The 11,210-nt window shown below is 40.7% G+C and overlaps 1 protein-coding gene across 1 annotated transcript; it reads right to left on the reverse strand.

Annotated features, from left to right (window-relative positions):
* Positions 1-624: 624 nt before the first annotated feature.
* Positions 625-9,146, reverse strand: LOC128376811 (poly(A) polymerase beta-like). The gene is made up of 20 exons (XM_053336665.1): positions 9,118-9,146; positions 8,875-8,988; positions 7,291-7,461; positions 7,068-7,134; positions 6,854-6,935; positions 6,448-6,557; positions 6,299-6,352; positions 6,076-6,187; positions 5,873-5,962; positions 4,916-5,054; positions 4,351-4,423; positions 4,138-4,258; positions 3,841-3,925; positions 2,575-2,628; positions 2,240-2,359; positions 1,883-1,986; positions 1,522-1,790; positions 1,099-1,407; positions 819-910; positions 625-721 (listed from the first exon to the last, which is right to left on the reverse strand). The coding sequence occupies exons 1-20, from the start codon at positions 9,144-9,146 to the stop codon at positions 625-627; spliced, it is 2,292 nt and encodes a 763-aa protein (XP_053192640.1).
* Between the last annotated feature and the right edge of the window lie 2,064 nt (positions 9,147-11,210).

Consider the following 11,210-nt stretch of genomic DNA (forward strand, 5'->3'; position numbering starts at 1 on the left):
ATTAATGGTATTAGATTGAGTGTGGTTTTTACGGCACTCAAATCTTAAGTATACTTGCTATTATCCTCTTCAACCAAAAAGGCCTAAAAACAATTACTATTCAATAATGAGTGATGTTTGTTTCTCCCTGGTCATTAATTACAGCTAATCAAAGACAGCAGATTACTTAAAAGCGTCACTCTGCAAAGAGCTCACAGAGGTCAAGTGACAAAACATTATCTTCCGACAGCATTTCCGGGAAAGATAATCAAACAACACACAAACACAAAAGATCTGTTTTCCTCCTGCAAAGGCTAATGTTTTTTTGAAAGGATGACACAATAGATCATCCTCACAAATACTTTTCTAAATTATGAATCAGCATCTCACTAGCATTATCTAGTCTCCAGATCAATACAATGAGGTGAAAAAATTAAAAATTTGGCATTCAAAATCATTTTTTCCCCTTGAAGATGCCGCCATTGAGAGATTACTGAAGGTAAAGATTCTCCTTTAACTCTGATCCGCGCCAGGTTTTTCTGTCACCAAATGACTTGTCTGAACAATGTGTCTGTGTATCCATTGCTTCATTAACTTAAGGAAAAGGCCAGTAGAAAGGCTTCATTGCCCTCTTGTGGTGACTGCTTAGTCATTGCGGTAAGAGATATGACATTCACCCAGCCAGCTCTGCCTCACAGCAGGCCATTCATGAGTCTGCACATGTATACTGTAGTAAGGATTCCTGTCATACGGAGGACATGACAAGGTGGGAGAGAGAAGAGGTGCGAAGAGCTAGAGGAAACTAAGGAGAGATTTCAATTCCTAATTCTGTGCTATACCTGACAAGCTTGAGTTTGATGGTGCGTTTCATGGAAGTAAGAGGTTTGGTGGGGCCGGGAGCCATGTCAGACAGTTCGTCAGTGGGTGGACTCTGAGAGGGTAGGGAGAGACAAACAATGAGGTGAGACACAATAAGATGTTTAGACTAGTATTTTTGCACATGGTTCACTGGCCTTTTCCTTTTTGGTTCTCATAGCAACAGTACAACTGAAGCTGACTTGTTTAATAGTGTGTGTAATTAACTTGACAGGAAAACTTTTCAAGGATCGTTTAGCATACCAGATCAAATTTGGACTTCTTGGCAGGCGTCTCAGGCTCAGAAGTGGCAGGTCTCTTGACACTTGGTGGACTCAAGGTGGGAGATGGACTCTCACTGAGTGAGACACCTGTAGTGGGCTCATTAGTGCTGGTGCTTTTGGTCTCTGGAGTTGATTGCATATCTTCTTTGAGTTTCTTAGCTGGATTTTCTGAATGTGGAGAAGAAGGTCTCTCGGTGGCCTGTGTGACAGTGGAGGGTGAGGAGGGTGAGGAGGGTTTGCTGGATGTGGACCCTTGAGAAGGTGGGCTGCTCGTCCCTGACACTGATTCCTGTACAGAACAAGAGAAATACTTAAACATAGCTTGATCTAGATTAGTACAGTTATATTCACATTAGACACTGATCAACTTGTCTCAGTGACAGCATGGAAGGATTTGGCACACCTTGTCAGCATTAAGGTTCTCAGCTGGCATGTCAGACTGAGGCCAAGCTTTTCTCTCTGTGGCTTGTTGGCTGACGCTGACAGGTGGTGTGTGACTAGGTGGCACAGTGGCCGAGGTTTCACTGCTCACTGTGTGTGTTGGTTTTGGTGTGAAAACCTTTTTTTGCTTGCCATTAGGCATCACCCAGTGAAGATTTTCCCTTTTCGCATACGCAGCTGATATGGTCATCCCCTCCTCATATATCTTGCAGCGTTCTGCCTGACTATGGACTGCAACAGTAAACAATGAAAAGGGGATTCATATTTTTTTCACACCGCATTGCTCCATTTGTACTTAGTTAAAAGAAAAAGAAAAAACATACCAGTGTCACTGAAAGACAGGAGGTCACAGGTCAGGTCTATTTTCAGGTTTTTAGACACCTCCTTAAAGAGGATTCCAATCAGCCACTTTGTGCTCTTCTCCTCTCTGAAACAGACAGAAAAACAGGTCAATAAGTTGACACACCAAAACACTCTCAGCTTCCCATAAAAGAAGCACTTTTTTAAATACTTTTACTTTTACAACTAACTGAGTAGATATATAGCATAAGTTCACAAAAAGGAACCAGTTAATAGAATAAGTGTATCTATTAGAAATGAAAACTATTCACTTAAGGGCTAATGCCCAAGTGACCTCCCTGTCAGAATTGAAATATAACTGTAAAATCATGTGTACTTACTTGTTTTTGACATTCCTGGATCCAGCAAAGGGCTGTAGATTAACATGGGCCAGAGAAATGTGCTCGTTTCTCTCCAGAGTTCCCACCAGGAGTCTGATTTTAGACTCGACTAGGCCAACCCTGAGGGAGTGAACAAAACATGATTTTCAGAAAGAGGAAAGCGCTACAGTCGCTGGAAATAAAATATTAAAAATGTTTTCTCCCTCAAAGAGCAGCACAGGCATGAATAAGTAGCATTCTCACCCCAAAGATACGAGATCATCTACAGAAATGTCTACATTTGTTCCAGTTTTACTTAAACTTGGCGTCTCGTTTTCTTTGTTCTATGTACTCACCATTCAAGATGCTGCTTCTCTGTCGCCGCACTTGCTTGCAACAGAATGTAATGCCTTGAAACATGAGAGACAGAACAACAGCAGCAGACGTCTCAGTGTGGTACCTTTCTACAAAGGCTGGAATCTTACTACATTAATCATACATTTCAGTTGTATCCAACGGAAATAGTTACAATTAATTTCAGATCAATATTTAAAGCAGGTCAGTCAACACCGCAGTGAGCACTAGGGAATTCTAATTATTACATCCATTTGAATATGCATTACAGTTTTTAATTTCAAAACTCACCACAATTTTAAAAATACACTTCAGAATTTAAGCATACCTTCCACTACCTGATAATCTTGTATTTGCTTGATAATAATGGTGTAATAATAGACCATATAGAAAAATGTATAAAAAGTTCAAGACTGGTTTCACAATAAAAGTTCAGGAACAATACATTTAAGGCAGGTAGCATATATTAGGAGCTTAAAACTGATTTAAAACGCCAATAGTATACATAGCAACAAACAAATGATCCAAGTACTTGAAAAACTTATGTCCATATTTTGAATTAATAACATCAAACAATAAAACTTGGACTGCATCTCCATTCCAAAAATGGCATTAAATAATTAAAGTAAAGTACAAATTGAAGTCCGTTAAAATAAAATTTCTTAAATACTTAATAAGACTACATTTTAAGTCAATAACAGCAAAAAACTAAGGTATATTCATGAAACATTTGGCATTGAGCAATTCAAGTTAGATACAGAACATGGTCAGTTTACATTTACCAGATATCAGTTGTAGCATACTTTAAAAAAAAAACACTATGTGTAAATATACATATGGCAAAAAAGTGAATTCAAGTCTCTATGTGATTCAGAGCAAGACTTGCATACGATACAGTGCGTACGTAGCGCAATCTGTGAACTAAATCATTTGTTTTTGATCTGGATGCACAAAAAGGGTCAAGACAAATCAGCATTTTAACAAGGACATTTTACAACTACAGTACATAACGTAATCAAGAACATTTTAAAAGCTTTTGGGGTATAGTTAACCTGTTTAAAAAAAGGGCTTACAGGCTTTTAAGTTAACACTCTATGTAGTTTTTTTGGAAATCAGAGACGATACTAAGAAGAAAAAAAGCTTTAAAATTCTGTTCAAAACATAAAACTGATAAACAATGGGTTAAAAATGTCCAAATTTTATAATGCAGTGTGTACATATGTGTGTGTATTCTAGATATGGCACTGTTCAGTTTCATTCATACGTACTGGTACTTCTCAAAAAAGTCTGGAGTTTCAAATAGCTTGGACCACTGTGCTTTTTTCTGCTGTACTTCTTCACATATGTCATGGCCTGTGAAAAGGGGAAAGGAGAGCTCGTTTGAGTGTAAAGCAAAACACCAAGGTATACATTTTTTTTGATTTATGCTAAATTGTACTAATCTGATTCAAAATTACAGCACAGTAACCAAAATTTGAATGCCTATTCCTGACCAAATGAGTTTGCATTAGAGCAAACTAGTGAACTGCGAACATGTGGTAGATATCAGCTGAGTGACTACGTACCCCGTTTCATCTCCTCCTTCATGATGGCAAGGGTGGAGGGACTCACGTTGACTGTGGAGTTCTGCTGTGGGTACGCTGGGGTGATGATTGGCATCAGGTGGCAGCAGTCACTCATATTAACCTGGAAATGCAGAAGAGCACAGCACTTTGACCTTACCAGTTCATGTGAGCAAATGTGATCAATTCACTGACTTATATGGTTCTATGCCTTACCCTGGGGTCCCAAACAGGGAAGCCAAAGTGGCAGTCCTTTACTTCTTTCAAGAGAATAGGGATTGGCCACTCCCTGAAACACAAAAGACAAGATGATTCAGTACAAATCCTCTAAAACCAACAGTACATTAAAGGGTGTGCTTTGCCCGAAATCTTCAATCTTCATCTTCAATGGCAGTCTTTTTCTTTTTTAAGACTGTTGAAGAATGCTGCTACCATTTAAAACTCTCTGCAGCCAATAATTTAATTGCCAAATTATGGTTCACCTTAAGAAAAAAGTACGATGTACCATGAACTGCTTTTTTCTGATAAATCACAAAAACATTTATGTTTACTACAACACCATACAGAGGAAAAGGTTATTGTAGAAAGTGCATACTGTTTATTAGTTAATATGGAGTCTGAGAAAAACTCTACTAGACACTATATTTAATGGACAAGCTAAACCCACTTATGTTCAAGTAAGGTCACCCTGACAACAAAGAATCTCATAGCCAAGTGACTTTTAGTAAAGCTAATTTTGTTTTTAATTGAAAAGATTAAAAGAAATTCTGAGACAGCTCACCATTTGGAGAAGACCTTGAAGAATTTCAACACCAGGGTGGATGCTGTAGCATGTGGGTAGAGCTGACAGATTCTGGCTACCAGTATGGCCCATGATACACCCCCCAAAAAGCCGAGGATGTTGGAGTAAATGTTACAGCCTGGAGGGAGAATAAGAGGATGGAAAAATAGATTTCTAGTGTACAATGTTCCCCTTGCTCTAATTTGCCATAGCCAACAGTTATGTCACATTACTTTAAGTGAAGTTTCAATCTTTGCTTGAAAAATGGTGTGAAATTATGTTGGGAAATGAATTCTAATATTGGGTAAAGCATATCAGATAATAATGCAAATCCACTGGCTTTTCTCACAATGCAGCATAACAGAGATGCACAATCAGGAAACCCACAAGGCCTCGAAAAGACCTCATTAGCTGCTTGCATGAGTGATAAGTTTATTTTATTTTTAACTTGATATGTTATATTTTGCCTGAACATTGTATGAGATGATTCTACTTAGACATAGACAGACACCTGAGAGAGGTAAATGCTACCTGTAAAGATCACTAAACCTGTGCGTTGCTTAGTGATAGAGCTGTTGCCTGGTAGCAAATGTTGAAGACAATATGAGCCATGAACAATTGCTGCTGGAAAAATAATATGTATACTATGCTTTTTTGTTTAAAAGTAAAAGTAAGTATGTAATTAAAAACTTCAAATTTCATCTGGAATCTTCAATTCCATCTATTCTTTCTTCCTCATTTAAAAAAAACAAAAAAAGTTTAACTGATGAGCACAAGATGTTTCCTCCTCCACCAAAAAAACCCATTTTCACTGGAAGCTTCAAGGTTCCACATCACACCTGTGTACATTTCATACTGGGAGTATGAGTGGGACTTTGATTATTGTGTAAGGGGAAATATTCAAAATAATTCAACCTATTGGCAGTGTTGAAACCTAAACAAATGTGTTCAACTCACGTTTCGCCCACAGCTTAATGGCTCTCAGAGTGAGTCTGAAGTTGTGGACGTTAGGCACAAGGCTAAGGATCTCCTCTGAAACTCTGTAGCCTACAAAAAACAGAATAAAATAAAAGATTAACTCTGTCATACATCACAAAAATAAACTGAATACTACTGCAGCTGCCAGGCACTGATAGGATTTGGAAGCAGCTGTTTCTTACCATTGAAACTCCTCACACAGCGTTTGTCTATGCCCTTCAACAGCTTGTTATTGCAGAGGTCCAGATGTTCAGGAATGCTTTTCAATGGCACCTGAGCAAAGATCAAGTCAATCTAAAGAATAATAGGAACAAAAAATAATTGTTAGGACACATGCAAAAAAATGTTTTCCTTGAGGCACACTGCAGGCAGTAGAGACTTTACTTATTTCTCTCGCTGAATTACCTCAATTTCATCATAAGACAGTTTGATAACAGGGACATATGCCTCTTCAATGGCCTGAGGACAGTGACAACAGCAATATTGTTAGTCACTTGCAATAGGGAGAGAAATCTCTTTTAACTTACACACAATGAATGACTTCAATGACTAACCCGTATGTCTTCAACCTCCTCTTGTGCTTTCAGCTTCTCAAAGAAAGAGGTGAAGAATTCTTTTCTTTCAACAAATCCAGGTCCAACACAGAGGGCATCAATATCAGCACCTGTCGAAACAGCCAAGATTCATGTTAGAAAAGAGACCATGTTTAAATGTTTAACTTTGTTCTAGACCATTATCTCCACCGTGTGATTTGACAGCCCACAACTGAAAAGACTATGCTGTGTGTCCCTTGAACGAGAAATTGATTGCTTGCACATTTATAACAGAGCCATATATTCATATCCTTCATTGAATGAACAAAGTTTGATCACATATTATGAACCTCATTAGGGTCATGAGTCACTGTTGCAACTGTCCTAAAAAGAAACTATTATTATTATCATTGTATTCTTGCATTACCTTTAGTGTGCACGCCCAGATGATAGGAGCCAAATGGGAAGATCTTGCCTCCAACATTGTCTGTTACCACTTCAGGTAAGTTCTAAAATGAATTTTAAAACACATATATATCATAGTATCCATACAATAACAAGCTCCATATATATACAATTGTTTTTGAAAATATATAAATATCAATATAGATTTAAAAAATATTAAACCAACTATTTCTTACCTGTTTTTCACACAGTTCTGTGAGCCACTCCTTGTAGAGGGACTCCAGTCTTTTCAAGACCTTCTCTCTGCAAATAAAGCACAAAGATTATTTTCAACTATTGCCTTTGCTCTGAAACAGCGCATACCATGGCCCCCTCCACCTGTGATCCACCAACTTCTACAACCTGCATTATTTGCAGTATGAAAACAACATGTAATAAAATTGTGAAAATGTATCATACCTGTGCTGCAGCTCCAATGCATCCTCATACACACCATTTGATTTAAGGCTGTCACACAGTTTTCTGGTCTGCATCAGGTCAGCCTCATTAGGGAAATCCTCACTGATAGGACCAGAAATCCCATACCACTTGGGTATATCTTCACATGATGGAGCCTGTGTCTTAAATATACTAAAATGGGGGATTTGCATGTTGGTACACTATATTCTTATCATGCTAAAACCATGACACAGAAAACAGGCATGCAATCTAGGGCTGGGCGATATAGATAAAATCAAATATCACAATATATTTCATTAAATATCGCGATATCGATATTGCACAAAATATTTACACAATGAAATGTTGATAAATAATCATCAGTAGATCTAATTTAGATATAATGACTAAGTGGGTAAAGGCAAATAATAGAACAGCTAGAACAGTCTCATTAAAACCAGAAAAAGAATATGCTTATGCCATATCAAGGTATTACGAGATCCAAATTCTTAAGACGACATATAGTCTCATATCACGATATTGACAGAATATCATAGGCCCATCATAGGCCCAGCCCTAATGCAAACTTGCCATTAACCTGTGACAAACTGGTTATAAATTACCAGTCTGAAATGCATACATTCTTCCCATGATAATACACTTCAATACAAGCCCAAACAAAAGCAAAATCCTAAGTTAAATTGCAGAAAATTCAAGGAGGACACTGAATTAAAATGATCCTGTGCTGCTGATTTAACCGTTTCACCTTTCCCAAATCTTCATTATCAAGAGACAAAAGTACTTACCGAAGCATAGGCATAGTAACCAAAAAATTAAGCACGTGTTTTCTGTTTTTTTGTTTTTTATAAAGTGAAATTGTATTTTCAGTGCAGTGTAGATCACACATCCACAGACAGAGGGTCACACGCCGAATTTAGAAAGAGCGCCTCTACAGTGACGTCACCTTTACGAATCCAATCAGGGAACGGTGACAAGTGAGGACGGACGCGCGTTAAGTTTGTTTAACTTTCAGTGTTGTGTTGAGGTCATGATGGGAAAGGTTTTCTTCAGATAACGCATCATGTTAACACACAGGAGAAAAAAAGATCTCATTTGTACATGATAAATCCAATTATTATAATGGCCAAATTTCATATCCATAAATTTAAATTTACAGGTAAGAAACCATGCTGCTATACTTCATTTAGCTATGAGATCAAACTATAGGCCTACTTTCATTCAATTAAATACTCCCTAAAACCAAAAGCACTTAAAACTGTAACACATTGTCCTATGTTAAGATCTTCATATAGATCCCCTTACCCCTAGTGTGCTTTGTCTCAGTGCACTGGATGCCTTGTGAGCATTGTTTTGGAAAAGATGCTGTCACGTGGTTGGTTTGGTTTAAAAGCCGAAACAATAATTTAGTTTTAAAATGTTGCCAACAACGCCACCTAAGTTGAGGAGCTTAGGACTCCATAATTACAGATAGGCTTGCAGGTTCTTTTTATCAGGACGGAGCAGAGTTAAAAAACCACATAAAAATGTATAAAGTTCACCAGGATTTATTATAAAACAGTCCAAAGTCTTTTCCCAGTTCCAGACCGTCCTGGAGGTCCTTCCCAGGACTGGATGCTGATTTCAATTCTCGGAGATGATGGGGGGGTGAGACCTTCTTCCTCCTCCGGATCTACTCGTTCCCTCAGTCCGGTACTCCGCCTGTAGACACAGAACACAACCGCCAGCCCTCTGTCGACACACCCATCTACGCTCTCACTCCCTCCTCTACCTGGCCCTACAGCTGGCCTTCTTAGTGTCTGCATTTTGGATTTGGGAGTTAACACTCACGGTTTTCCTGGGTGATAACTGAACGTCATTCACCCAGGCTGGAGTAATTACGCCGACAGACACGGGCCGCTGCACTTCAGGTAGGAGGATCTTTCTGCGATGGTAGGTTCTCGGTGGCCTGCTGGTTCTCCGGCTGGTTCCTCATCTTCTCCTTCTCCGGCCTCTCTGGCCTTCCTTCGTCTCTGGCTCCTCTCTCTGGCTCCTCTGGCCTGCAATAAAAAGGGTCATACCTGCAAGCTGCCAGCTGTGGCTTGTTGCACTGATTGTCCGTCAGCTGTGGGATGTTCAAGGTCAGCTCGGAAAAAGAAATTTCAAACATAATTAAATCACAGCAAACCAATATATTAAACTGACCCTGTCACATCCCCCCACAGCTAACAGTTGGCAGTCTCTGCAACAGTTCTCACAGTCTATAGCGCTCTGGTGATATTCACCGTCGTACAGGTGCTTCATTAACTTCTGCAGGCATGTTGGGGCAGGCACACAGTAGAACATAGACAGTTCTGCTGTTCTTTCTCCAGTCAATTGTGAGGCTGGGGGTCATGGCTGTGTAGGGAACCTGCACACAGTCCGAGAGAGTTCCTATGCAAAACCCTCTCCCTTCCCCGGCGTCTCTGGCCTTCCTGGCTCTGGCGTCTCTAGCCTTCCTGGCTCTGGCCGTCTCTAGCCTTCCTGGCTCTGGCCGTCTCTAGCCTTCCTGGCTCTGGCCGTCTCTAGCCTTCCTGGCTCTGGCCGTCTCTAGCCTTCCTGGCTCTGGCCGTCTCTAGCCTTCCTGGCTCTGGCCGTCTCTAGCCTTCCTGGCTCTGGCCGTCTCTAGCCTTCCTGGCTCTGGCCGTCTCTAGCCTTCCTGGCTCTGGCCGTCTCTAGCCTTCCTGGCTCTGGTTGGGGCAAGTTGCAGGAAACCGGGAGAGGGCATCCGCGTTGATGTTCTCCCTCCCAGCTGGGCTACCCAGCGTTGCTCCACTGCACCCAACCTGGCAGACTCGGGCCTTTTGTGTCCACATGCATCCTCCTCTAATAACAGGGCGTCCTGTCGAAGGGCATTGCAGACTCATCAGGGTGCTGGCGGCATATCTCCTCCTCAATGCTTGAGTTCCAAACTTGTGCCCCCAAAGTTTGGTACCCATGGTGCACCCAGAAAAACAGGCATTATCATCATTTTTAAAACTTATAAAAATGGTAAAAGCCACCAAAATAAAAGTGTAAAACAATACCTTGGTTTTAACTCTGCTCAGGTACCTGATCCTGCCGACAACGCCAGAAAATGTCACGTGGTTGGTTTGGTTTAAAAGCCGAAACAATAATTTAGTTTTAAAATGTTGCCAACAACGCCACCTAAGTTGAGGAGCTTAGGACTCCATAATTACAGATAGGCTTGCAGGTTCTTTTTATCAGGACGGAGCAGAGTTAAAAAACCACATAAAAATGTATAAAGTTCACCAGGATTTATTATAAAACAGTCCAAAGTCTTTTCCCAGTTCCAGACCGTCCTGGAGGTCCTTCCCAGGACTGGATGCTGATTTCAATTCTCGGAGATGATGGGGGGGTGAGACCTTCTTCCTCCTCCGGATCTACTCGTTCCCTCAGTCCGGTACTCCGCCTGTAGACACAGAACACAACCGCCAGCCCTCTGTCGACACACCCATCTACGCTCTCACTCCCTCCTCTACCTGGCCCTACAGCTGGCCTTCTTAGTGTCTGCATTTTGGATTTGGGAGTTAACACTCACGGTTTTCCTGGGTGATAACTGAACGTCATTCACCCAGGCTGGAGTAATTACGCCGACAGACACGGGCCGCTGCACTTCAGGTAGGAGGATCTTTCTGCGATGGTAGGTTCTCGGTGGCCTGCTGGTTCTCCGGCTGGTTCCTCATCTTCTCCTTCTCCGGCCTCTCTGGCCTTCCTTCGTCTCTGGCTCCTCTCTCTGGCTCCTCTGGCCTGCAATAAAAAGGGTCATACCTGCAAGCTGCCAGCTGTGGCTTGTTGCACTGATTGTCCGTCAGCTGTGGGATGTTCAAGGTCAGCTCGGAAAAAGAAATTTCAAACATAATTAAATCACAGCAAACCAATATATTAAACTGACCCTGTCACAA

The sequence above is a fragment of the Scomber japonicus genome, chromosome 17 (assembly GCF_027409825.1).
Source record: "Scomber japonicus isolate fScoJap1 chromosome 17, fScoJap1.pri, whole genome shotgun sequence".
NCBI classification, from domain to species: Eukaryota; Metazoa; Chordata; class Actinopteri; order Scombriformes; family Scombridae; genus Scomber; species Scomber japonicus.

Bases quoted from the DNA above. Each gene is read 5' to 3' on its own strand.
- LOC128376811 (XM_053336665.1), bottom strand. From the start codon at position 9,146: ATGACGTTCAGTTATCACCCAGGAAAACC. The intron at 8,989-9,117 runs GTGAGTGTTAAC...CTGTGTCTACAG, and splicing joins AGTTATCACCCAGGAAAACC to GCGGAGTACCGGACTGAGGG. The intron at 911-1,098 runs GTATGCTAAACG...CTACCCTCTCAG, and splicing joins AGAAGTCCAAATTTGATCTG to AGTCCACCCACTGACGAACT.